General features: G+C 46.4%; 1 protein-coding gene across 4 annotated transcripts; it reads right to left on the reverse strand.

Moving 5' to 3' along the window:
• Positions 1 to 3,712: 3,712 nt before the first annotated feature.
• SERPINB6 (serpin family B member 6) lies at positions 3,713 to 26,356 on the reverse strand. Of its 4 annotated transcripts, none has more exons than XM_032424934.1 (7): positions 26,082 to 26,356; positions 13,326 to 13,500; positions 12,203 to 12,349; positions 9,292 to 9,409; positions 8,092 to 8,234; positions 4,473 to 4,628; positions 3,713 to 4,286 (listed from the first exon to the last, which is right to left on the reverse strand). In XM_032424934.1, the coding sequence occupies exons 1-7, from the start codon at positions 26,102 to 26,104 to the stop codon at positions 3,882 to 3,884; spliced, it is 1,167 nt and encodes a 388-aa protein (XP_032280825.1). In that variant the 5' UTR covers positions 26,105 to 26,356; the 3' UTR covers positions 3,713 to 3,881. The 4 variants fall into 4 exon arrangements, with proteins under 4 accessions (XP_032280825.1, XP_032280824.1, XP_032280826.1 ...); XM_032424933.1 differs by lacking the exon at positions 26,082 to 26,356 and adding an exon at positions 25,636 to 25,827; XM_032424935.1 differs by lacking the exon at positions 26,082 to 26,356 and adding an exon at positions 25,609 to 25,695.

Here is a 26,356-nt window from a genome sequence, read left to right on the forward strand (position 1 = left end):
CATATATATATATATATATATATATATATATATATATATATATATGAACTCATACAACTCAATAGCAAACAAACAATCCAATTAAAAAATGGGCAGAGGAACTGAATAGACATATTTCCAAAGAAGACTTACAGATGGCCAACAGGTACGTGAAAAGATGCTCAGCATCACTAATCATCAGGGAAATGCAAATCAAAACCACAATGAGATAACAACTCATAACTGTTAGAATGGCTTTTATCAAAAAGATGAGAAATCCCAAGTGTTGGCAAGGATGTAGAGAAAAGGGAATCCTTGCACACTGTTAGTGGGATTGTAAATTGGTGAAACCATATCATCCAGTAATTCCACTTCTGGATACATATCCAAAGTAAATGAAATCAGTCTCTCAAAAAGATATCTGCATCCCCATGTTCATTGTAGTATTATTTACAATAGCCAAGACATGGAAACAACCTAAGTGCCCACTGATGGCTGAATGGATAAAGCAAATGTGAGACACACACACACACACACAACCACACACACAAAGAGTGTTTTATGGCATTATTCAGCCATAAAAAAGAAGGAAATCCTGCCATTTGTGACATTATGCTAATGAAGTAAGTCAGAGAAAGACAAATACTCTATGATCTCACTTATGTAGAGAATCTAAAACAAGGGGGGGAAACCCCAAATTCATAGATACAAAAAACAGATTGGTGATTTCCAGAGGTGGGGGCTGGAGCAGGGGTGAGTGAAATGGGTAAAGATGGTCAAACTTCCAGGTATAAGAAATAAATCTTGGGGTGCCTGGATGGCTCAGTCAGTTGAAACCCAGATTCTTGGTTTACTCAGGTCATGATCTCCCCGACCTGGGATGGAGACCCTAGTCAGCTCTGTGATCAGTGGGGAGTCTGCTTCAGGATTCTTTCTCTGCCCTTCCCCACTCTCACTCCCTCCCTCTCTCCCTCTCTAATACATTTTTTAAAATCTTAAAAAAAAGAAACTCAAAAAATATTTAATCTTGGGGTGTAATGCACAGCATGATAGCTATATTTTTTTTAAAAAGGAAAGAACAGACCCCACATACCATACAAACAGAATTCCACAATAGTTAAACATAACAAAGCCTTTCTTTCCTGTACATAGTATTAAATAATATTTTCCCGATTATATAAGAATACATGTTCATTGTAGAAAAAAATTAAATTACTATATATATCTCCAAATAATAATAAGCAAAACCCACCTACAATCCTGGAACCTATTTTAAACACGTTAGAGCATAAATTTCTTGCAGCTCTTCTACTCACCTGGAGCCAGTGGAAGTTGGATCACTGCTCAAGACGATCCGGGCGGCGGGATTCAGAGTCCTGTCCCCTCTGGACAGGTGTTTAGGAACGCAATGAAACCAGAGCAAGGAAGGGAACTCAACAGGCCTCCATAGGTTCGTCCAAATCCCACCTCCTGCGGCCCGCCTGCTGGGATTCCCATCCGCTGGGCCCTGCTTCGCCCTGCACCCGCCAGGATCGCTGAGCGCTAGTCCTGGGGCCCCGTCCGTGCTGCCCACCAGCGGCGTGCAAGATCAGGATCAGCTGGTGCGCGAGCCCCTCGCTCCATCCCCTTCTACCCAGGCTCTGCGGTCCGTCCTCGGGCTCCCGGCGGTCGGCGTGCAGAGGGTGCAGGCCCGCGCAGGGCGCCCCCCGCCGCCACTCCCCTGCGCCCAGGGCCTTTCTCCAGGCGTCCAAGGCCTGCACCCTCAGTGAGGCCGCAGCCCCGAGGCCCCTCCTCTGAGAACCGCAGCAGAATCGAGGGGTGGGGGGCATGGGCTCCCCAGCACGTCCCTCTGGCACTCCTGGAGGGGCTGCCACCCCCGCGGGTTCCTAGAGCCTGCTGCGGCACCAGCCCTAGCTCCACACCCATGGCCCTGGTTCGAGGTCCAGTTTCGTGTGTGTTCAGGCCTGGAAATGTCCCAGCCCCGCTTTTGCAGATGAGAAAACAGAAGCAGCGAAATGAGACTTCCTGTTAGAGGCTGGGACATCTCCGGCTCTCCGCGCTGCTTTGCTGATGGCTGTCCTGATGGGAGCCCTGGTTTCCACTCAGCCGCACAAAAGGCGGAGGTTCCGCCTCCATCCGTACGTACTGACCCCAGAGCTGGGTTCTTGCCTTTGCAGGCTGCAAAAACTTGTTCATGCTACTTAACCCTTTGGGGCTCAGATCCTTCCTGGTTTATTCATTGCTGAGGATCAAATAAAATCATCTGAATCGCTTCTCAGCCTTTTGGCTAAGATCAAATGCAAATAAAATTGTCTGTTTAAAACACTGTAGTGCAAAGCAGGTGCTCAGTAAACATTTGTGAGTGGGTGAGACCAACTCTTTCCTAGAATTAAATCCTGCGGGGATTTTATGTTGTAGATCCTTACAAGAAGCACTGCACGACAGAATAGAAATGTCTTTTGGTACAGTCTCATGAGACACAGAAGCATTATTCAGGTGACTGTGCCTTTTACTAAAATTATATATTGAGTGACCCTTCAAAGGCAACTTGACAGCTAAGTGAAAGAATTCTGGGAGAGCTCTTAGAGCAGCAAGCGTGTTTATTCTACATGCACTGTGACTTTTGACATGGGTAAGTTCTTACTGTGGGATAGGTCTCCAGCAGATGGGAGCACTGGTGTTCATTTGTATGACTTACTACGGATCCGGCCTGACAGTTCTCCTCCAGAGAAAGGGCAGCCAGACACCTTGAAACCTGGTTGCTTAGAGACTACAGGCAGCCAATGTGCACAGTGCTGGGGGCAGGGAGGGGGACGCCAGCCACCCAAACAGCAACCCCCTCTAGTCCTCTTTCCTCTTCTCAAGCCACTCATCGTTTCTTCAGTCCCAGCCTCTCCCCAAGGCCAAGCTGCTGGCTTGGGCACAATGGGGAAAGTGGACCAGCAACTAAAGGGAAATAATGAATCCCATCAGTTAAGCTCTGATCACATCAACATAGGTCACGGAGGAAGTCCTTGTGGCTGTCCCCAAAACACAGCACAGGTCTCCTCACTGAACCTCACACATCAGTAGGCTCGAGTGTCACTGAGCACGGTGATCACGTTTCTAGCACAGAAACCTTGGCCACCTCTTCTCTAATACTTGCAGTAGAACAAAAAATCATCCGGTACTTACAGCTCAGGGAGTTGTCTTAGACTCCACCACTGTGAACAGAACCTGTCTAATCATCTCTGGCCCCTGGTTGCCATTTAAAGTGTTCAGAGAAACTGTATGTTGTCCATTTGAACGCGCGTGTGACCACAGATCCTGTGATTGTGGACTGCGATAGAAGGAGCCACACGGGTGGGCAATGGGGCTGGTTTCTCAGTGGTCTGAGTTAACCGCTCTCCCAGCTTCTGTGCTGGCTTCCAGAGTGCTTGCAACATGTTTGGGATAGAACTCGCCGAGGGGGGTCTCAGAGCCCTGCTCCCCGTGGCGCTCCACAGGCTGTCACCCTGTCCTCTCACTAACGGGGCCACGGAGCAGAGAAGAGACAGGCCCCATGTGTCCTCCTGTGCCTGCAGGAGAGCCACATTCTGCCCAAAGTGAGGACCCGAGTGCCCAGCAGGTGTGAGGCTGGATGGGACGACACCTCCCAGAGCAGTGGCCTTGGCTAAGTGGCCGGTGCTGGCCCTGCCAACGTGACCACAGAGCTGCCTGAATGGCAGTTTCTGATCTCCGGAAACATTTGACACGTGAACACACACACATACGGGAGTCCAGAACATGGGGTTTCAAACTGGGCCTTTTATTTTTGGATTGTCACTCAGGGTCACTTTGCACTGTAGGCACACTGTGAAGAGTCAGGAGAAGTGGGTCAGTAGGAGAGAGGAGGAGGACTCCGTACGGGGCCGACCATGACCTTATGGGGAGGAGAAGCGGCCACAGAACAGGATGCTGTTGGTCTTGCTGTGCTGGATGAAGAAAAGGAAGGGGTGGTCGGCACAGAACCGGGGCATGATTCTCGCACACCGCAACATCATGATGGCCGCAGTGGCGGCCGCGGCCTCCGTGCCTTCCTCGTTGACCTCCACGAAGGCCTTGTGCACCACCTTGGACAGATACAGGTCTTTCCTGGACGACATTCCAGAAAAGTCTGCCTTGGCCTGCTCGAAGGCATCGGTCATGCCCAGAGTGCAAAGGACATTCTCCATGTCGTAATTCTCCTCCAGTTTAAATCTAGGGAGGTACACTTCCGCCTCTTCTTCATCCAGCATGTCTGGCCTCGTCCACTCTGTGAATTTCTCATAAGTGAGTTCTTTCTCCACCTAGAAGAAGAGAGTTGAAGATTTTCAGATCTAGAACAGTGCTGCCCAACAGAACCACGTGCGGGGCTGTGAGTGCTCTGGGCGGTGCAGGGCGAGGGGGCAGAACGGCAACGGGACGTCATGCGAGCTTCCGAGCAGGCCCGTGGGCCCTGCCGGCAGGCGCCCTTGCCCCTCAGCGCTCCTTACCGTCCTCAAATCCGTGTTTTCATCTGGAAGCATGATGATCATGTTCAGCTCTTTGCCCACATAGGGAAGCACCAGAATTTTGGTGAATATTTCTCCTATATAGGTCATTTGAAAGGTAGATTTTTTAAACATCATCTGCACAGGCTTCTCCTCATTCTATCAAGGAAACAGATAAACGTTAAGTTGAAACCAGACCCACTGGACACACTGGACAAATCGACAGACCTGGCCAGCGTGGGTTCTACAAGCACTTCCTTGGCTGGCTTCTGGAATACGGCACCGGCCCCCTCTTCTGCCGGCCCATCTCTGTTGCCTCAATCTCTAAACACTGGGGTACTCAGGGCTCAGTCCTTACACTGCTGGTCTCTCAGTGATCTCAATCTTGTGACTTTAAACAGAATTCCCAAACGTATACTTCTAGCTGGGACTTCTCCCCTGTCCTCCAGATAGGTTACACTCCCACATATCCTACTGCTTACTTGGCCCCTGCATTTGGACAGTAAAGGAACCTACAATGTCGCATGTCACACTGGTCTCCTCACAGTCCCTTTCAGGTCCGCTCCATCTACCATGTTCCCCAGCTCAGGTGACGGCAATGCCATTCACCCCATTGTCAAACACTCTGGAGTATCCCTGACTCCTGTCTTTCACCCCACAGTGGACTCAGTAGCAAGTCATATCGGCTCTGCTGTTTAAAGTATTAACATAAATGAGATCAAATTAGTCTTGAACACCTTTCTGTGGCTCCCCCTCTATTCCAAGGGAGGAAAAAAGCAGAAGTCCTTAAAGCCACCTGTGATGTGACAAGAGCTTGTCCCCCATGCTCTCTGCTTCCATCTCCCTTTGCCTGTCTGTTGCAGTCACAGGGGCCCCTGGATGCTTCTGAGGGCAAACTCAGCCCGCCCGACCCCAGAACCTGGACGGCACGTGCCCTTGCGTTGTTCTGGTCTTTGCTCAGTGAGGGCTGTAACCTGAAACCGTACTCCCAGCCACAGGCTGGATCCTTCCTCTGTGTCTGTCTCTGGATCACTACCACTGTCTCATACACTCCCGTTTTCCCAGGTACGCTCACGGTCTCGCCCTCAGGAAAACGGCAGCTTCGTGAGAGGGATGCGTCACTGGTTTTGCACACACTGTGATGGTACCGGGCACCACGCCTGGCCCTCAACCAGCATCTGCTGCATAAATGGATCGACAACTAAAGGACCGGAAGACTGAAAGGACCAGGCAAAATGAACACATCCTACTAGAAGAATGCATTTGTCACCAATGCGTCCCCAGCTAGGCGGTAAGAAAGACCCAGGGACGGTGACCACATCCTAGCCAGCAGCCCTCCTCGGCTCCTGACTGGCATGCAAGCCCCACGCTGCAGTCCCCGGTTCTCTGGGGAAGCACGTTACTCTGCGTCACACGGAAGAAACTTCTGTTTCAGCTTTTCACCTGTGCCTTGCCGAGGCACGCCCAAACTGGCCTCAGCCATGCCTGCCCCCTCGTTCCTCAGCACCCCATTCACCTCCTGGGCCAGGAGTCATCAGCACCCTTTTCCTCTAACAGGCCAGACAGTATACATTTTCAGCGTTATGGACCACACAGTTTCTGTCCTAACTACTCAACTCTATAGTTGTAGCATGAAATACAGAAATAAGCATGGCTGTGTTGCATTAAAACATTATATGTTAAAAAAAAAAAAAAGATAGTAGGAAGGGAAGAAGAAGGGGGGGAAATCGGAGGGGAGATGAACCATGAGAGATGATGGACTCTGAGAAACAAACTGAGGGTTCTAGAGAGGAGGGGGGTGGGGGGACGGGTTAGCCTGGTAATGGGTATTAAGGAGGGCACGTTCTGCATGGAGCACTGGGTGTTATACGCAAACAATGAATCATAGAACACTACATCAAAAATAAATTAATTAAAAAAAAAACTTTATTAAAAAAAAAAGTGGTGGGCTGGCTTTGGCCTCAGGCTGCAGCTCGCTGACCCCTGCCTGAGGCAATTTCTCCTTCTACCCCTCCAGGGCCCAAAGCCCTCAGGCTTATAATATAAAAGGGTCCAGTCTCAGTAACTGAATGATTCATCAAGTGTACAATTACAGAGATAAGTTTCATTTTACTTAGAAATAAAGGAATTTAAAAAATCTATAGGAACTCAAAATCTGTTTACTTTCAGGCACAATCCTCCAACCCAATAGGCTGGTGCACTCAAAACCTAGTGCGCTCCTTTTGCCTTTCTCTACTGGAGAGATTAGGAAGCAAGCTGGAAGTCCTCACCTCCCTGCAGCCAGCAGAGGCCATACAACATAATCGGGCCCATGAGACACAGAAGAGAGGCTTCTTTTTCTGACTAAGATGTCAGAACCCTGAAGGAGAGCGCTTTTGCTCTCACCCTTCATCCTCTCCCTCCCTCCCGCCTGGATGGCGCATGCCTTGACCCTGATAGGATGAAGGCTGCCTGCTAAGCATGGCCCCCCAGGGAACAAAGGCTGCCTGCTAAGCATGGCTGAGCAACAAGACAGGGAGCTGGTCCCCAGCTGGTCCCCATACACTCTTGGCCCACCTGCAGGCCTCTGCTAGGGGAGATGAACTTCCCATAAATCAAGTCCCAATATACATCTTGTTAAAGATGAATACCAAGGAGAGAAATCATTTCCCTGGGTGAAAATAGGGCAGTTCATTTCAGAATAAAGCTCAAAGGAAAATATATTTCTTGAGAAATTGAAAGTTCAGGCTCATGTCTGCTTAGATCATCTAACTCATGGTCAGTGATCAAGAATAGGCTGTAACTGATCTATTCTGTCTACTTAGATGTATGTGCAAAAATCTCTACAATTAGAGATTAGTAAAAAAGAAAGAATGTACTAGATTCAGTGACAGAAAAGATATAAGGCCACCAGCAAATAACATCTTCAAAGCTGGAGATAGCTCAACTTACTGTCTATCCTTATCTATATGTCCTTTTGTTTGCTTGTTTTTTAAACAAAAATTAGAGTTTGTTCTCCTTATTATCAAAAGAAGACTGCAGATCAGTCATTTGTTCAGTATTCACTGAGCACCAACTATATGCCAGGCACTGCTGAGAGCCATCTGCCCTCAGATGGCCTTGGGCATTCAACCACCGCAACGCTGCCCTGAGGACCAGCCGGGGTCACTGCGGCTGCTGAGAGGAGGGATACAGAAATCCCCACCGGGGAAGACGGTCAGGAAGGCTTCCAGACGCTGCTGGAAAGGAAGGGGTATACAGGTACTGATGGGAATGAAGATAGAGAAATGGGGATACATGGGTAGGGTCTGGGTCTACAAAGAGCCTCATACACCATATTTGGAGTTCAAACTTTATCTCAAAAGTTCTAGAAAGCCGAGAAAGACCTTAAGCCTGACAAGTGACATGGGATTTATGATTGTAGACCGAACACCTGGCAACAGTAGCCTATGAGTATGTAGCTACCTTTGATGACACAGCAAAGGAGAAGGGCAAGGCACGCTGGGGAGCCCGGCTGCCGACTGCCTGAGGCCGCACAGGGCACAAGTTAGCTTGTGAGGTGAGCTTTCTTGCATGTTTTAAAAACCAGTGTGAACACAGGGACTTGTTCCAAGAGTCTCCTTTGTTATTCCAAAATATTCACCTTGCTGACTTTAAATGGTCTTTCCATGGTCTGCGTTTTGTTAAACTGATTATCCCAGTTTCCTTTGAAATAGATGGCATTCACGAGAATCAGATTCATCATTGGATCAACTGAACCTGGAGATAGCAACTCTGTAATTTTACCTGAAAAGAAGAAATAAAGAATCAGTGAACTAAAGGAATTGCAAGATGGTTAGAGAAAGACAAATACCACGTGATCTCACTCACGTGTGGAATTTAAGAAACAAAACAAACAAGCAAGGGGGAAAAAAAAAGAGAGGGAGAGACAAACCAAGAAAGAGACACTTAAGGCTAGAGAACAAACCGACCGGTACCAGAGGGGACCTGGGTGGGGGAGGGGTTGAAACAGGTGAGGGGGATTAAGAGGGCATTTAACTTGATGAGAGCTGAGGAATGTACAGAAGTGCTGAATCACTATATTGTACACCTGAAACTAATCTTACACTGTACATTAACTACCTGGAATTTAAATTAAAAAAAAAAAAGTTTCCTGATGCATGCATCAGGGACAATATTTAAATTGGTCAATCTCCTTGTGAAATACACAGATAAAAGGAGTTTACTGTCCCCCAAATATAACCATGTAAGGGGATTCTGGTTCTTAAAACAACAGCAACAACAAAAACTTAAAAAGCCCTGGTAAGAAAAATACCATCGCTTGAACAAAACATAAAATGGACAAAGTAGTACGTGCGGGATGAATGCACAAGTGAGACAGAAAGGAACACTTGGCACCTATGACCAAAGACAGGCACGTAAGGGACTGTCGGAAAGGTGAGCGGCGGTGTGCGCGTCCAGGAGAGTCGCAGTGAAGGGCCGCGGAGGAGCAGGGCTTGAGCAAGTGTGCTAGTAATGCGTGGCAGTCTGTTCAGCATGAAGCCTGGATCTTTTTCTTTACAGTATTTGTGAAAAGAAGGACTATATTAACAACAATGACAACCATATGGATTGTTCTAGAAGACGTGTACTGAATATTCAGACATCACAGATGCACTGATGAGAACAGGGAAGGGCTAGAGAAAAGCAGCAGACACTGATCATATTTCAGAGGCAGATTTTAAAAGTTTACAGTTATTCAAAGAAAACTGTCATTCCCGTTTGCATTTTGATGGTCTTGAGAAGGAACGGATAGTAAGATCGATTAAAAGACTATTAAGAAAAAGTAACAGTGTCTTTTCACCATCTGTCTTTTCGGCCACCCAGGTGTTGATGTGTGCCCTGGACTCTTCCGTAGCGTTATTAAAGTCGAGCTCTTCCATCTCTGCTTGGTAGAACTTACGGCAGGAGTCTTTGAAAGACTAGGAGAGACAGAGCAAGGTAATCACATGGCTGCAGGAGGAACCCACGCTTACAGCTTACTTCTTCGTCGCGCCCAATCAGAATGTCGACCATGTTAATGATTTACACGGGCAACATACAAGTAAGCACGAGGAATTAACTGAAAATCCATTTTTCAACTACATTTAATCTTAGCTTATAAACCAGGTAAAATAGGGGTCTGAATATCAAATAAACACCATGAATTGCTGGATTCTGTGAGGGACGAGCTGCACACCAGTGAGGCAAGTACAGAGACACGGAGACTGAGGCTAGGAGAGTGTGGTTTGGGGCCAGCCACTGCGTTTGCGATGTGAGTCCCACCCACAGCAAGAGCCACAACCGCCTCCACGTTCCAGAACAACGGACTGGAAACCAGGGCCTGCTGCTCCGTACAACAGGGCAAGTGCGCGACCCCGCGCCACTCCTCTTCCACTACAACTTTCTGTGATGAGGTTAGCAATGTTCAAAGTCTGTGCGGTCCCAAGCTGTGCCTCGTGCAGCTCGGAACACGTGAAATGTGGCCCGTGCCACTGAGGAGCTGAACAGTGAACTGTAATTGTAATTAGTCGCACCGAAATGCAAATAGCTACATGTCTCTCGTGGCTACCGCGTTGGAGGGCTCCGTTTTGGAGGGTGAGCAACTCTCAAAAAAAGTTTAAACTATATCTTGTTAATATAATCTTTTAAATGATGATGACATTCATGAACACGTACATCATGCCCTATAAAAGCAGGAAACCTGATAGAAAGTAAATGGACTGAAATAACTCACTTGTGGCCAGTGTACTACAGAATGGTTTCCCGGGGCGACTGGGTGGCTCAGTCGGTTGAGCATCCGACTCTTGATTTCTGCTCGGGTCATGATTTTGGGGTCGTGAGATCGAGCCCCATGTCGGGCTCTGCGCTCAGCGTGGAGTCTGCTTGTGATTCTCTCTCTCTCTCTCTCTGCCCCCCCAATAAATATATTTAAAAAATTAAAAAAAAAAAAAAGAATGTTTTCCCAGTCTTTCTTCTGAACAGCTTATGGCTAAATATTTCATCCCCCTTTTCAGGCCTGGTTTTCTATTACAGGATTTCACGTTTCTCCTTCAAGACAGCATGACAGAGGTAACGTGGCACAGTAGCTACCAACGCTGGTCCTGCAACTTATTAGCTATGTGACCTTAAAAAATCACTTTGTTTCTCTAAGCTTCCTTGTCTTTCCCTGTGAATGAGGATATGGCATTCGTCTGAGGGCTTATAAAAAGATGACAATTGCCTAAGACTGAGAAAATAAGACAGGTTGCAAAAAAATCACACTGTGGTGAACAAATCTTGCCAATATTTGACCTCATGCTTGACTACATTTACTTTACTCCAATTATCTTAAAACAATTTGAGTCTGGAAACAAGTTTAAAACATAATGAAAAAAAATCGTATCACAGAATAAGACTGATAGCCTGAATATAGAGAGAACTCAAAAAACAGTAAGAAATATATAGCCTAATAAAAAGCGTGCAAAGAAAATTCTCAGAAAAGATACTTATTCAATAAACATAAGGAAAGTTGTTCAATCTCATTAATCATCAAAATTTAAGAGGTTAACCACATGAGGTGTTGATGATGGTGAGTGGAAATGAGCACTCTGCTAATACTCTGGAGAGAATGTAAATGACCACAGCACTTTGGACAATCTGGCAATATTTGCTGTAACTTCAAAGCTTCACTCTCTTCCTCCCTTCTACGAATCCATTTTGGAGTAACACACGCCCCGAGGCACAGGATCACATATAGTAATAATGTTCACTGTCTAAATGATGTGTACTATGTATGTTTCAGTACATCCATACTGAAGAATAGCAGATACCAGTGAAACAGAGGTAGATGCCCAAGATGCAAAGACTTTCAGACACAGCGTTGGGTGAAAAGAAACAAGTTATGAAATAATATTATGGTATAATGACGTTAGGTAGAGAAAACCCCCACCAAACAGATTTCTCCATGTGTGGGACATACACCTCAAATCTATAAAAGCTCTTATATTGGGAGGGGAGTGATGAGGTGTGGAAGGGGTTGTGAGGGCTCTTGCTTTGTCTTCCTTACCTGCATTTTTATCTAACAAGAACATACTCATTGTATAACAAGAATGTGTTCACATATTACTTGAGTAGTTTTTGAAAAAAAAAAAAAAAGCCTGAAAGCACTATAAATAAAGAGAACCAGTATAATTAGACAGATAACTTTGTAAAAATTCTGCACTGGAAAAAAATGATAAAAATATTTACAAGTATAAAAAGCTGACCGAGTCACAATGCACAAAAAATTATCAATATGTGGAAAACAATGATTAGAAATATTCATTTTGATCACTTCTTTGTTTCAGCCAATTTACTTTTTTTTTTAAAGATTTTATTTTTAAGTAATCTCTGCACCCAACATGGGGCTCGAACTCACAACCCCGAGATCAAGAGTCACATGCTCTTCTGATGAGCCAGCCAGGCGCCCCTTGGCCAATTCACCTTGAATTGTGTTTGCTCCATGTTAATTCTTTTATAATTATCTCATTTAAGCTTCACAAAAATCTGGATGGTATCTGTGATAAGCCTCATTTTACAGATAAAACTGAAGCAGGGTTCAAGGGAATGCATGAAGTTAGTGAATGGAAAGCCAAATTCCTGCCCACCAGAATGAATTCATAACCTCCAGGCTTTCTGCTATTACCTCATGACCCCTCCTCCCCACCCCCTTGGCATCTTTACTTCCTTGGTCAAAAACAGCGAGTATGACTTACTGAGAGAAATTCATAAGACTTGTCTCCAAAGAGCCTGTTGGCGGTTCTAAGCAAGTACGCAGCATCGGTCCTGTTGACCTCCGTGAGAAGTGACTGGAACCCCTGGTGGACATCGCCTCCTCCACCGCTTTTACTTAAAGAAAGTGTCTGAAATCCAAAACAGAATACAAACACATAACGTCAGTGTGCCCGGGCTTCGGGAAATGGATACAACACTAAACTCAGCCTAAGAACTGTACAGATCGGGCATAAGAGAAGACTGGTCCAATGGAAGACAAAAGGCACTTCCTGGGGGGGGCGGGTAGGGGCAGAGCGGTGCCCCTCTGCAAGCCACGCTCTGTGGGCTCACTACTTGTAGTCTGTTTGCAAATAAGGCTGCCAACCAGGCCTCCCATCTCCGCAAACACAGGCCACTCCTGAAACAGAAAGGGCTTGATAAGCCTTTGTGCATCTAAGCTGGTCCTCTTGGAAGCTAGGTGCCATCCCATAAGGAAGCCCAGGCTACCCTGCCAACGAGACACGCGGAGGAGGCCATGTGGAGGAGGCCCGAGACCCCACACTAGTGACCCGGCTGGGGCCAAGTGGAGCAGAAGCATCCCCCGACACAGCCAGAGTCAGGTCCCAGTAAACTGGCATCTTACACTGCGAAGTTTTAGGGTACTGGTTAGTCAACAGCAAACAACTGAAACGCCACTCAAAACATCAGGGGCTGACCAGTGCCATTCTAAGAAGGTTTTACACTTCAGTGACAAAATTAAAATAATAATTTCTAACAACTGAAAAGCAAGTGACAACATCCAAAGAGTATCACAGAACTCAGCATGGGCCCTGTGACTGAATCCCTACTCACAAACTCAAACTCATGTATAAAGCATAGTCGGGGCTGGTGACTTCTCTCATCCTTCTAAATGGCGCACACCACTTCCTCCCTCACAGATCCCAGGCACCACTCCAGGGTGCTCGCTCGCTCAGGGCTAACGTGTCACCCGGCAACTCTGTCCCCATCCCGCAACACCAGCAGAGGGATGTGTCAGGAGCAAATCCTGGAGGTGAAAGTGAAGACCAGCTCAACTGACAAATGAACAGCATTTACTGTTGCCCAGAAATGGCTTCGGGTACGTACCTGGGACATCTGGGCTGCTGTGTTTCCCTTTGCACCCATGAAGACCATGGACAGGGCAGAAGAGATGCTCATAGGTGAGAAAAACACATTTTTCGAGTTGTCTTCACCCAGCTTTTTCAGAAGACTTAAGGCAAAGGTGCCATTTGCCTCCGAAAGAGTATCCATGATGGTGAGCCTGAAAGAATGGTTTTAAAATCAGTATCACATTCCAAATTAAATAAATAAATAAATAAATAAATAAATAAAACAATAAGATTGGTATCACATAAATATAGGCTTACACATTGACTATATTTCACTCTTATTAATAGTGACCACTTTGGTTCAGTGGGCAAATAGGTACATACACAAAACTCTATTTCCTTTTGGGGCCCTCAAAATTATTTTCTGTGCTTCTAATATTAAGTGAAAAAGAAAACTGAACAATGATATTAATAATATAATCCTGTTGTGTGGGGGGAAAAGGCAGTGGGGACTGCTACGTACCCACTTACCTGGGAGCACAGAGGAAGTGTGAAAGGTTACACACCTGACAGCTTACCCAAGTTACTGCCTGGGGGTCGGATTGGGAAAGGAGTTATTATAGGCTTTTGCTTCCAGTTCTTATTGTTTGGTGTGTTGTGTGGGTTTGTATGTATCATTTAATCATTTAAAAATCATTCAAAATAATCAATCCAACTACAAGGTTACACAAAAAAAGATGGTTGAATGTTTTTATAATGTGGGAGGACTCCATTTTAAGATAACCTGAAGCCTAAAGATAAAAGACAAATCGAACCACATGGAAAGATGTATGAAAGCCTTAAAAACAAGGACTTTTGACCTTCAATTCTCCTTCTATGAAACCTCTGCTTGTGTCGAGGCCCAAATCTATGGCCATGTTCCCCAGACCCCCTGCTGCCCCAGGCCCAGGCCTTCTTGCCCCTTGTTCTGGACGAGGGCCTGTGGCAGCAGGTGCGTGCCCATGGCGACCCCTGCACACAGGCCTCAGGGGCCAGGGGTCAGACTGCACATGTCGGGCATGGAGGGCATGTGGCCATGACCCCGGTGGCCTAGGCAGGGTCCAGAACAGGAATACTTGTGGGCAGTCTGGGATGGGGTGAGTATGATCTTTAGAAAGACCTATTATCGACTCCCCATTTTACGACGGGGGATCTGAAGGTCACAGAGGTGAAGTGATAAATCCAAGCTAAGGAACTGAATAGCTAAGGCTGAACTCAGGGCCAACACCCGGTCTTTGCACTGCAGCTCTGGATGTCCCTACTTCAGGAAGGACAGAGGAGCAGGCGAGAAGGCAAGACGCAGCCGAGGGCCCCTCCGTCAGATAGCTGCAGACGCAGCAGTAGGCTGGGGAGGAGCAGACTCTGGGGGAAGCAGCACCTGCCTGCTCTGATATCTTTACAAATATTTACCAGACTCCCATTTCCCCAGTCAGAGATTGGGGAAATGACTCATCTGAGCTGTGGGTGGGAACCGACAGAACAAGGAAAGGAAGATAAGAGACTAGATATTTTGTGGAGTAGAAGGGACAGGGAAGGACAAATCTAATTGAAAGACCCAGTGAAGAGAATGAGGAGTTAACCCATTCTTCACCAAGCATGCCTTTCCGTTTATAACTGTGGTCCGCTTAATACGGGCAGCAAAGATGCCCCCATCCCAACCCTTGGAACATGCGAGTGTTCCCTTATATAGCAAAGGAGACCTTGTAGATGTTATTAAAGGAAGGATCTCCATATGGGGAGATCATCGTGGATTATTCAAGTGGACCCTAAATGTCATCACGTGTATCCTAATGAGGGGTGGGCAGAGGGGGATGCGACCAATGAGGAAAGCAATGTGGGGACAGAAGGAAAGCACTACCCTGTGGCTTGAAAACTGGAGGAATAGGAGACAAGCAAGGGATGGGAGAGCTGCAAGTCTAGAAGCTGGAAAGGGCGCGGGACAGACGCTCCTCTCAAGCCTCTGGAGGGAGCAAGTCCCTGCCAACACCCCAGCGTCGCTCAATGAAACCTGCCAGCCTTCTGGCCTCCAGAAGCGTGAGAAAGTAAATATGCTGAGTTTGTGTTGGGTTATAAGAGCCACATAAAACTAATACTATAACGAATATGCCTGATAAATTTTATTTACTGTCCTTGTTTAAACATTTTGTTTTCAAACTCTTCTTTATTCATTATAGAGAAAAGTTGGGGCACTGGTTTGCTCAGACTTTCCATACATATCTTAAATTTCCGATTTCTGATGAAAGGACAATAGAACATACACATTACTAAAATTCTCCTGAATACAACTGATTGTATGATGATACAGAAATAACTTCAGGATTTTGCAGGGCTTTGGGAACATCAACATAAACAAAAGTAGGGCCCCTGGGTGGCTCAGTTGGTTAGGCGTCTGCCTTTGGCTCAGGTCATGATCCCAGGGTCCTGGGATCAAGCCCTGCATTGGGCTCCCTACTCCGCGGGAAGCCCGTTTCTCCCTCTCCCACTCCCCCTCCTTGTGTTCCCTCTCTCGCTGTCTCTCTCTCTGTCAAAATAAATGGGGGATGCCTGGGTGGCTCAGTTGGTTAAACATCTACCTTCAGCTCAGGTCATGATCCCAGGGTCCTGGGATTGAGTCCCGCATGGGGCTCCCTGCTCAGCGGGGAGTCTGCTTCTCTCTCTCCCTCTGCCCCTGCCCCCTGTTCATGTTTGCTCTCTCTCTCAAAATAAAATAAAATCTTTACAAAAAAAAACATGAACAAAAGTAGCCATTATATGAAATTGATGTGAAGTTATACTGTTTATTTGGATTTTATATTAGCAAATGCTCCCTGCTTACCAATTTTAAACGAAACAACTGTTAAAACAGGTTTAAGAATGAAGAACTAGGTAAGAGGAGGTACCACAGGACAAGAAGCACAGTCCCAAGCATTCCTGATACAATCAAATGTTAGGACTCAGGTGTCTGGGGGTCCCCCGCCACACTAATCTTCCTTTTGCCTGGGGACAGGGGCACCTCTGACTTTGCCCCCAAGATGGCTCAGCCCCCACTGACAGGCTACACAGCCCCTCAGCAAATCGAGAACGCTGAAAGATTTAAAAGTATATTTTTTAAAAAAAGAAAGTTGAAAGACCAGTAGTTCCTCAACATAAAACAGCTCCAGTCTTCTTGTTTTAAATACTGACCCTGGGAAGAACAAGCCAGGACATTCAGAGGAAAAGGCACGAGTCAGGAGGGAGATGAGGTTTACAATCCCAGCTCATGGACTCTAAATATGTTCTTGATTTCTGCTCCCTGTATGAGGAAGAGGATGTGCCAGATAATCTGTGTTCCCTTCCATCGTCAATGCCTACTAATTGTCAACTAAGTGTGGCTCACTCTTCAAAGCCCACAGTGAAGTCTAACAGCTTCCAGTTCTCAGCTACAAATGATTGATAGCCACCAAAGGTAAAATTCCACCCACATCCTATAAGAATAGCTAAATAAAAAAGAAACATGAAATCAATGATGCCTCATAGGTTTATCCCAGATATGCAGGATAGTCTTACAGCAGAAAATATGTCAATCATGAAATAACTAAATTGCCCACTCATAAGAAACGTCCTTGAAACAAACAGGAAATGAAACTTCCTATACTTCCTTAATGTGATGATCATTGATGATAAAATATTAGAAACAGTTCCTTTGTTCCCCAAACAGGAACTATAACTAACAACTAGATTAAAAAGCTTTAACTTCAGAAAGACTAATAAATATCCCTTTTTGAGTATGTACTACACACTGGGACCTACGTTAGCACTTTTCCTAAAAGACTCTTACAACTCTCTAAAGCTGGTTGAGAATATCAGCATTTGACAAGCAAAGAAATTGCGCCACATAGCTCTCTGATCTTGCCCCTGTGGTCAAAAGGCTATACGAGTAGCAGGGTGAAGGCGGGAAACCAGGTCTGGGTGGCTCTGGAGTTCATTCTCTTAATCACTACGGCATACTGACTTCCAAAAAAAAAGAAAAAAAAAGAGAGGTGGAGAGCAAATTAAAGATACATTTTCAAATCACAATTTTTGAAAGTTCAAAAACCATTAATTTCCAACAATGACTAAGATAGGTATTCCTTCCTATTCTGTGTAAACGATGCTATAAATTGGTATATCACTATTTCCGGAGTGTAATTTAGAATTATATAAAAAATAAAGGAAGGAAGACAAAAATGTCATGAAAACATTCTTATTGCCTGAACCAAAAATTCCACATCTAGGGATTTAATTAAAGGTAAAACTCAGAGTTACTGATGCAAATACCATGCATGGACCAACATGGCAACATAGGTCGTTCCTGTCTTCACTCCCCCTCACAAGAAGAACTAACAAGACACCAGTGAGAGAATCCTAGAACATGGGGTGAAGCTAAAGACAGGCTGCATTAGACAAGTAAGAGGAGAAGCTACCCATTGACCATACTGCCCCCTGCCCCCCAGGACAGTGCAGCACCATGCGGAGGGGTCTCCCCCAAGTCTCCAGTTTCTCCAGTGGGAAAAGAGAACCCAGGGGAGACAACGGGCCTCCCTCAGCATTTGGGTTGTTTTGCAGGAGCCCCTACTCTGCTCTCGTACTACAGAGATTGCAGGGGAATCTGCAGGGCTCAACCACTGGGCATCTGTGATGGAGAAGAGGGGAGGGGCTTGCAACAACCAGCACATGAATCTTGGCAGACCAAGTTCATACCTGCAGTGTCCAGCCAGTAGTCCCACGCAGAGGCTTTGCTCATCTGTAGGACTAAGTCAGGGGTGCGCTCTGACCAGGGAACACGCTGGGGTGGAAATCTGCCTGATTCAGATCCTCAAACCAGGAGATTGCCAGCCCTAGAGCCCGGTTTGCCTGTGTCCAGGCAACATGCTGAGTCATAGCCCCACCCACTGTGGAGAGTGCTTTCCAGCCCCATCTGCCCAGAAGGCCTGATGACAACTCTGGAAGCTGTGTTGCCCAGTAGTGCTCGAGCTGAGAGGCGGGCAGGGAGAGCTGACTGCCCCCACAGCAAAACCAGTACCAGGTATGGAGGCAGAGGGATTAATTCACAGAGGGCTGAGGGTAGCCCCAGGACTCTCCCAACTAGACAGCCTGTTTGGGAAACTGAGAGTAGCTTGGAGCAGCCTTCCCTTTCCCACCTGGTTAAGGTAGCTAAACCACAGCCCGACCTGCTGTGGAGAGGGTCTTCCGGCCCCATCTGAACAGAAGGCCTGGAGACAACCCCTGGGAGCTGAGCAGCCCGGTGGTGTTGAGCCAAGAGAAGGACAGACAGAGCTGAGAATTTACAGAGAAAAGCCAGTGGTCCTGTTCAGCAGGGAACTCGGGGTGTGGATCAGTTTGAGTTAAGACAACAAAGAGTTCTACCATCTCTAGAGCTGCTTCTCCCACTGCACTGGAACAGGGAATCTAATTCATAGACCCACTCATTGCTGAATACAGCCTTCAGCCCGTCCAATCAGGGAACCTAACCAGAGCACATGAGAAGCTCTATAGCCCATTCAGCATCCCTAAATACAAGGGCTCTTGAACAGAGTGCACAGCCTGTGGCTTCCCCCATCTACAGAGTGAAACCTGTGGCCTCACCTGAGTAGGGAACTCAGTGCACACTCTGGCCTGATTCAGCCCCCACAAACAATGAGTTGTATAGGCCCTGAGTTCTGGCCTGCTGCCCTGCCAGGGCAGGAAAGCTAATTCAGAGCCCCAACTGCTACTGAATATAGTACCCACTCCTGACCCTCTAGTAAGCCAGACCAGAAAATCCAAACAACTGCTGAGCCCATCCGATAACCTCACAGTAGTCCTACCCAACCATTCTCAGCCAGTGGCCCAACCCACCATCTCCACCTTCAGAGCTCGAACAGTTGCCTAACCTCAAAATTGACCATAATAACAGGCCCCACCTGCCCAAAAACATTAGAGGCAGATGTATCCAGAAACCCAGCTGTGTGGATGGGTGAAGAACTCTCTCTGCCAACACAAATCTGTAAAGTCTAGAAGAGGAACCCCATTAGTCAAATGCGTAGATACCAACGTAAGGAATCAAGGATCCTGAAAAATCAGACAAGTAGGAGACCACCAAAGGAAACTAATAAAGCTCCAATAACAGACCTAAAAGAAATGGAGATTTATGAACTGTCAGAAAACGAATTCAGAATAATCCTCTTAAGGTAGCTAAGGTGAACTAAAAGAAAATACAGACATACAACTAAACAAAATTAGGAAAACAATGCGGATTGAAATGAGAAGTCTGACAAGGAAATAACAACCATCAAAAAAATCCCAAAAAACTGAAATCCTAGAGTTGAAAGTACAATAACGGAACCAAAGAATTCAAAAGTTTCAAAAGTAGACTTGATCATGCAGACAAAAGAATCAGTGATCTGGAGGACATTGCAAATTATTCAGTTAGAGAAACAAAATGAAAAACAAATGAAAAACAGCGAATAAAGTCCATGGGAATTATAAGACACAATGAAAAGAAACAATATTTGCACTATGAGAATTCCAGAGGGAGAAGTGAAAGAGAAATGGACAGAGAGTTTATTTAAAGCAACAATGGCTGGAAACTTCCAAAACCTGAGGAGAGAAATGGATGTCTGCATCCACGAGGCCCAAAGGACCCCAAACAGGTTGAACATGAATAGGGCTACACCAAGACACATCATAATTAAATTGTCAAAAGACAAAGAAAGAATTTTAAGAGCAGCAAGAGAAAAGAGAGAAGTTATATACTTGCGGGAACCCCAGTAAGACTATAAACAGATTTCTCAACAAAAACTTTTCAGGCCAGGAGAGAATGGGATGACATTAAAAATACTGAAAAAAAAAAAAAACAAAACCCAAAACCCAAAACCAAAAACTGTCAACTAAGAATTCTATGCCTGGTGAAGCTATCCCTCAGAAACAAAGAAGGGATAAAGACCTTCCCACACAAACAAAAGCTGAGGGATCTCATTACCACCAGACCTGCCTTACAAGAAATGCTAAAACTCTTCCAGTGGGAGTAAAAGAACACTAACATAAAAACACAAACAGGTAGAATAAATCTCACTGGTAATGGTAAATACGTAGTCATAGTTAGCTTCTGCCACATGGTCACAGTGGTACATAACTCACTTACAACCCTAGTTTAAAAGTTAAAAACAAAACAAAACAAAGATTAATGTAGCAAAAAAATCCATAAATATAATAATCTGTTATTAGTTACTCAACATAAAAAATATGTTAGTTGAAACAGCAATTATCTATAATGTGAGAGGGAGAAGAAGTAAAAGTGTAAAGTATATGAATTCTATTGAAGTTATTATCAGTTTAAAATAGGGTTCATAGGGGCGCCTGGGTGGCTCAGTCAGTTCAGTGTCTGCCTTAGGCTCAGGTCATGATCCCAGAGTCCTGGGATCGGATCGAGCCCCACATTGGGGTCCCCACCGAGTCTGCTTCTCTGCCCCTCCCCTGGTTCGTGCGCAATCTCTCTCTCTCCCTCTTTCACTCTCTCTCTAAGTAAATAAATAAAATCTTTAAAAAAAATTTTTTTAGGGCGCCTGGGTGGCTCAGTTGGTTGGGCGACTGCCTTCGGCTCAGGTCATGATCCTGGAGTCCCGGGATCGAGTCCCGCATCGGGCTCCCTGCTCAGCAGGGAGTCTGCTTCTCCCTCTGACCCTCCCCCTCTCATGTGCTCTCTCTCTCTCAAATAAATAAATAAAATCTTTAAAAAAAAAAAATTTTTTTTAAACCAAACCTTAGTAATCATTTAGACTTCTATAAACCTTATAAATCAAGACTTGTAAGTCCAGTAAGCTAGGATCACCTAAGACTTTCGAACAGGTTTAAGAACACACAAAGCATTACAGTGGTTACAAAAATCATTTCTACACCTGTGCTTAAGTCTAGCACAAAGGTATTAACACCACGGATTTAACGTATTTTATCTTTGTTATATCTTATACATTTCCTAAGGTGACAGTAATGCTCATTTTAATGGTTCTCTGGGGCTCAATCAATCTTAAGGGACCAGCCTCTCCCCACACAAGGAGCCTGGTTCTTGGTCACTGTGAGGTCCCAGCAGCTCCTTGGGAGCTCGGCACTCACTCTTTGGTAGACAAGCACATTCCAGTATGTGGGGGAATTTTGAGCTTCATTTCCCCCTTTTCTGGGGTTTTACAAGGCCTAAGGCAAACACCAACTTTCAATTCCTTGTAACCCAGTGTCTTTCCTTAAAATGAGGTATTATTTGAGTTTTCCTCTATCTGGGTTGTATAACTTGGCTATAAGCTTAAATTTTAGGCCTTAGTTTGGCTTGTGTAACTACTGTGCTTGTTAGCCTAGGAACCTGGGATAACAGAACTTTTTACATTAACAATCATCACACAGCATTTCCTGAAACAATACTGAAATTTCTGTGAGCCTTTTTTTTTTTTTCAAGATTTTATTTATTTATTTGACAGAGAGAGACACAGTGAGAGAGGGAACACAAGCAGGGGGAGTGGGAGAGGGAGAAGCAGGCTTCCCACTGAGCAGGGAGCCTGATGTGGGGCTTGATCCTGATGTGGGGCTCGATCCCAGCACTCTGGGATCATGACCTGAGCCAAAGGCAGACGCTTAACAACTGAGCCACCCAGGCGCCCCTCTGTGAGCCTTTTTAAAGCTCATTTTGTCTGCCTCATTTGAAGTTATTAATGGCCTCAGGGATTTTTACAAACAATGCATTAGCTGATCTCAGTTTTCTTCTTGGTGCTCAAACTGCCCTAACTGGACTAGTGGGAGGTCTCTTTAAATTGGCTCCTTTATCATGACATGTTGGTCTCAAACATCATTGCTCTGGGGCAACAACCCTAGTTCTTACCAACCCATTTTGATTTTTTTTTCCAGTCCAAAGACCTGAGGTATCAGCCCCTCTCCTGGTTTCTTTTGATGGAGAAACGTTGTAAAGTACAAAATCTGAATCTTCAAGGAGTATGTGAGTTTTGGGGCTGTTGTTTGGGCCACATCAGCAACAAAGCTGGAGAGATGTTTCCTTTCAGGTCCCAAATGTGCCATGATGTAAATGAGACTGCCACATAAAGTTTTTATACACTTGGCTTTTCTAAAGCATAATCACACTTAGAGGCATTCATCCGGGCTGCCACTGTACCACCCTGCTCTTTCATTATACTCATGTATTGATACCACTGTTTATCAGCCACGTTTTGGACACACCGCTCTCCCACATGCCACACTGCTATCTTCTCTGAGAGATCTCTTTGCCAACAGTATCCTTTGTGTCGGACCCCAATGTCTTCCTACTTCATGGTTTACTCCCTTATTTTGATGAAGCAAATTGTCCAATAGTTTTCCAAAATAGAATACATACATTTTGGCTTCTTGCATGTCCAAAAGTCTTTATCGTTCCATTTAATTGACAGTTTGGCAGGGTCTGGAATGAGCTGCACAGCATTTTACCTCCAAATTTCTGACACATTGCTACATTGCTTTCCTTCAGCTCTGCTGTTGGGAAGTCTGATGACATTCTGACCCCAGTTCCATCCCTCCTTCCCCATGTCTCCATTCTTAAAAAGCTCATAAAATCTTATCCTTAACCCTGATATTCTAAAATGTCACAATGTGTCCTTAAGATGGGCCCAGTTTATTTATTTTGCTGTGCACTTGGTCGGACCTTCCAATCTAGCAATTCAAATTTTCCTTCCTCTCTGGGGAAAATTTTAAGGCACTTGTTAGTTCCCTCCAGACTGACTCTGTTCTCTTTTTCTGTATCCCCGAGTAGTCAGGTCCTAGAAATCTTGGACTGGTCTCATCAGATATTACCTAAGTGCCTTCATGTCACAGCACACACAGAAGAAGGTATTTGTATGACACTGTGGGATGGGCAAGTCAGCTTCCTGCAGAGGTAGAAAGCTCTGCTCTGATCTTCCCTCTCTTGCATTTTCCATCACAATGACATTTTTGTTCCATTTCTTGGAAGAGGTCCATGACATTATCTTCTAATTTTTCTACTGATAATTTTCTAATTTCAGCCATTTTATTTTTAATTTCCAAGGACTTCTCCTTGTTCTCTGCTGTTCCTTCTTTACAGCCCTCTATTCCAGTTCCTTGGAAAACATCATTACAGTTTTATTGAGTTATCTTCTGCTCCCTACACCATCTCTCTTTCTCTGGAGTCTTGTTTGTTATTGTGGTTGGTGTTTGCTTTATTTTATTTAGGTCTATTTCATACATAGGCTTCTCACAAATGCCTGGCGATCCTTGGGTATCTGTCACATTTAAGAGGAAAACACACAAAACAATGTTGGCAATTGTTTATAGGGGGAGGAAGTCAGCTGGGGGCTCTGATGCAGTGCGCTCAAGGGATCAGCTGCTTTTGTTGTGATTGTCCAGCAAATGGAGGAACCCCCTGGTCTGGCTGCTGGTGTGTTCTGGAAGCAAGCTGGGTAGGGCTAGGGAATTTCTATTGGATCTGTAATCCCTCGTTTCAACCCAGTGCCTGGCAGTCCCTGAGTTTGAGCATCAAATCCTCTATGGGTGAAATCTGATCTCCTGTGGGTGGCTGGTAGGGCAGGGAGGGTGGCTGCCTGGTTGCCAGGGTCAGGGACAGCAGGTGGGGTCTAATAGATCTGTCAACACATGTTCTAAAAAAACCCCGTTTTGCAGCCCTGCACTTCAGCCCTGCCCTTCCAGGTACTGGAGCCTCCAACCTTGAGAATGTGGGATCCAGGAACATAAAAACTGGATATTAAGGTTTTATTAACGAACAATTTCATATATGACTGTGTGTGTATAAAACAAGTCTAACAAATCTATCCTCGCACCATTATTTTTCCCTGTAGTACCATCAGTAACTTTGAGCAATTAATGTTCACAATTCATTTGATTCAACCGATCGAGTATTAATTTTTTAAAGTGTCACTGTTTGTGCTTCTTGTCTTCTTGGATTAAGGATGCCTTAATTTCCTACAAAATCTAACCATTTAAAGATTGGCTTAATGTAGACCTGGGCTTCTGCTTTGTCCCTACATATGTTATCTGGTATACTGTGTGTGTTTTACTTTTCTGAACAGCATTTCTCCAGTATGTAAACAGGACATGATTCCTTCTATTTACAGGTTTACTGTGAGGATTAAATAATGTCTGGCATCCAGTGGGTATTCAACAAATGGATAGAATTATACACTATTTCCTTTCTTCTGATGTCTAGGCCTGATCTCAGGTCAGCAACCTTGGAAATGTAAGATGTGTGGTCTTCCTCCAGATCTTACAACAAACACCAAGTGCGATGTAGGGTGCTCTTAGTATAAACAGAAAAGAATGGTGATTCCATTCATTCTAATTTCACTCTACTGTTCCAGGTGGAGCTAACTATATAGTATATGCTGAATTATAATAAGATGCCTTGGATTGGAAATGGCCTCATATAATTTTAAATAGTTAGTTGATGTGGCCAAGTATGACTAAAATTGTACCCTTTCTCTGTGATGGCATAAAGGAAAGGCTACAATCACTCAAAAGTAGTCATGAACTACTGGGTCACACCCCTACAATACTGATAACAGCTTCATTCATGTTAACCACAGTGCACATTTCTTAACTCAGCAATACAATGCTGAAGGACCTGAATCCAAAGGTTACTTTTGCCCTCGCACCTCACCACGTCAGTCCTAAACCACACCAGGGAAGAAGCAGGCAGCCTCCGGGCGGTCATATTCCTGTCCTCAGGTACAGCTGTACTGACCCGAGGAGTAAAAGTGCCACTACTGACCCAGTTCCCCCCTGGCATCTAGGTATGTATTCCTGGCAGCATGTGACTGTCCATTTCCCATACTTCTCATTTCTAAAACTGAGCTTTATGCGGAGAAAGGGGGAAAGAAAGTAACTTATGTGCCAATTTCATCTAGCGTACTAGCCCCAAGTATGATTAAAATTTCTACCATGTCCTCTTAGCCCCTTAGACACCACATCTTGCAATATTTGCCCTGCGGGGAATTTAATGAAAAAAACACAGAAGTAACAAGATCTGGAATGATGCTCACAAGTGTCTCTGCAGGCCTGAGTGACATGGGAAGTGCTGCGGAATTTGCGAAGCACCCGAGCGAGCACAGGCCACGCCGGTGCGCAGGAAGCCAAGGCGCAGGGAAGCCAGAATCAGGCCGCCGTTCGCACCGACCCCTGCCCTTCTCTAGGGCCTCCAGCACCGCCCCCCACCCTCACCGGATTCCCAACGCCCGGCGCCCCGCGGGCCTAGGCCGCGGGGCGGGCCGGGTCCCCTGCAGCCGACAGACAGGCGAAGTCACCTGTGGCGAGGGACCGCGCGAGGTCACCTGTGGCCTTGGGACCCAGCGCAGCAGTTCCGCACGCTCGGCGCTGTCCCCATGCCCGCTCCCGCTTCCTCCACTGCTGGCGCGGGGCTGCGGGTCCCGGTCCAGGCGGCCATGCACAGCTCACCAGATGGCGTCACTGTCCGCCAGACCGCCGGGCGTCTCAAGAGAACCCGAACCCAAACGCTCACACCCCACCCCCGCCCAGCCAGGACTGCCAGGGTCACGGCCCCGCCCTCCCCACGCGCGACCCCTGCCCCGTGCGGCCACGCCCCTCCCCGCGCGTGTGCGCGGCCCCACCCCGGTGCGCGCCAGCCCCCGGCCCCCGCGCGACTATGCCCAGCCCCCCCACTCGCCGCGGCCGCTCCACCCTGCCTCCCGCGCTCTCCTGGCCTGGGGGCGGAGGACAGACCCCCGCGTGCGGGGCGGGTCCCACACCAGACACGTACCTCAGAGGGTCAGCGGTCTGCATGGAAGGGAACAGCTCCGGGCCTCAAATACCCGCGCGGCCGGAGGGCGGGGCGAGCCCGGGGAAGCGAGCCAGCGCACCGCCCACCCCGGGATCGCGGAGCGGCGCTCGGCAGCCGGGGGCGCGGAGGAGGGCGCTGGAGGGAGAAGAGCAGGTGAGCGCCCGGCACTCCACTGCACTTTGACCGCCACCCGGGAGCCAGCCGATCCGCGGGCCGCGGGAGGGACCGCGCCGCCTTTCTGGCCGTTTCACTGA

This window comes from Phoca vitulina, unplaced genomic scaffold, assembly GCF_004348235.1.
Source record: "Phoca vitulina isolate PV1807 unplaced genomic scaffold, GSC_HSeal_1.0 scaffold31, whole genome shotgun sequence".
NCBI classification, from domain to species: domain Eukaryota; kingdom Metazoa; phylum Chordata; class Mammalia; order Carnivora; family Phocidae; genus Phoca; species Phoca vitulina.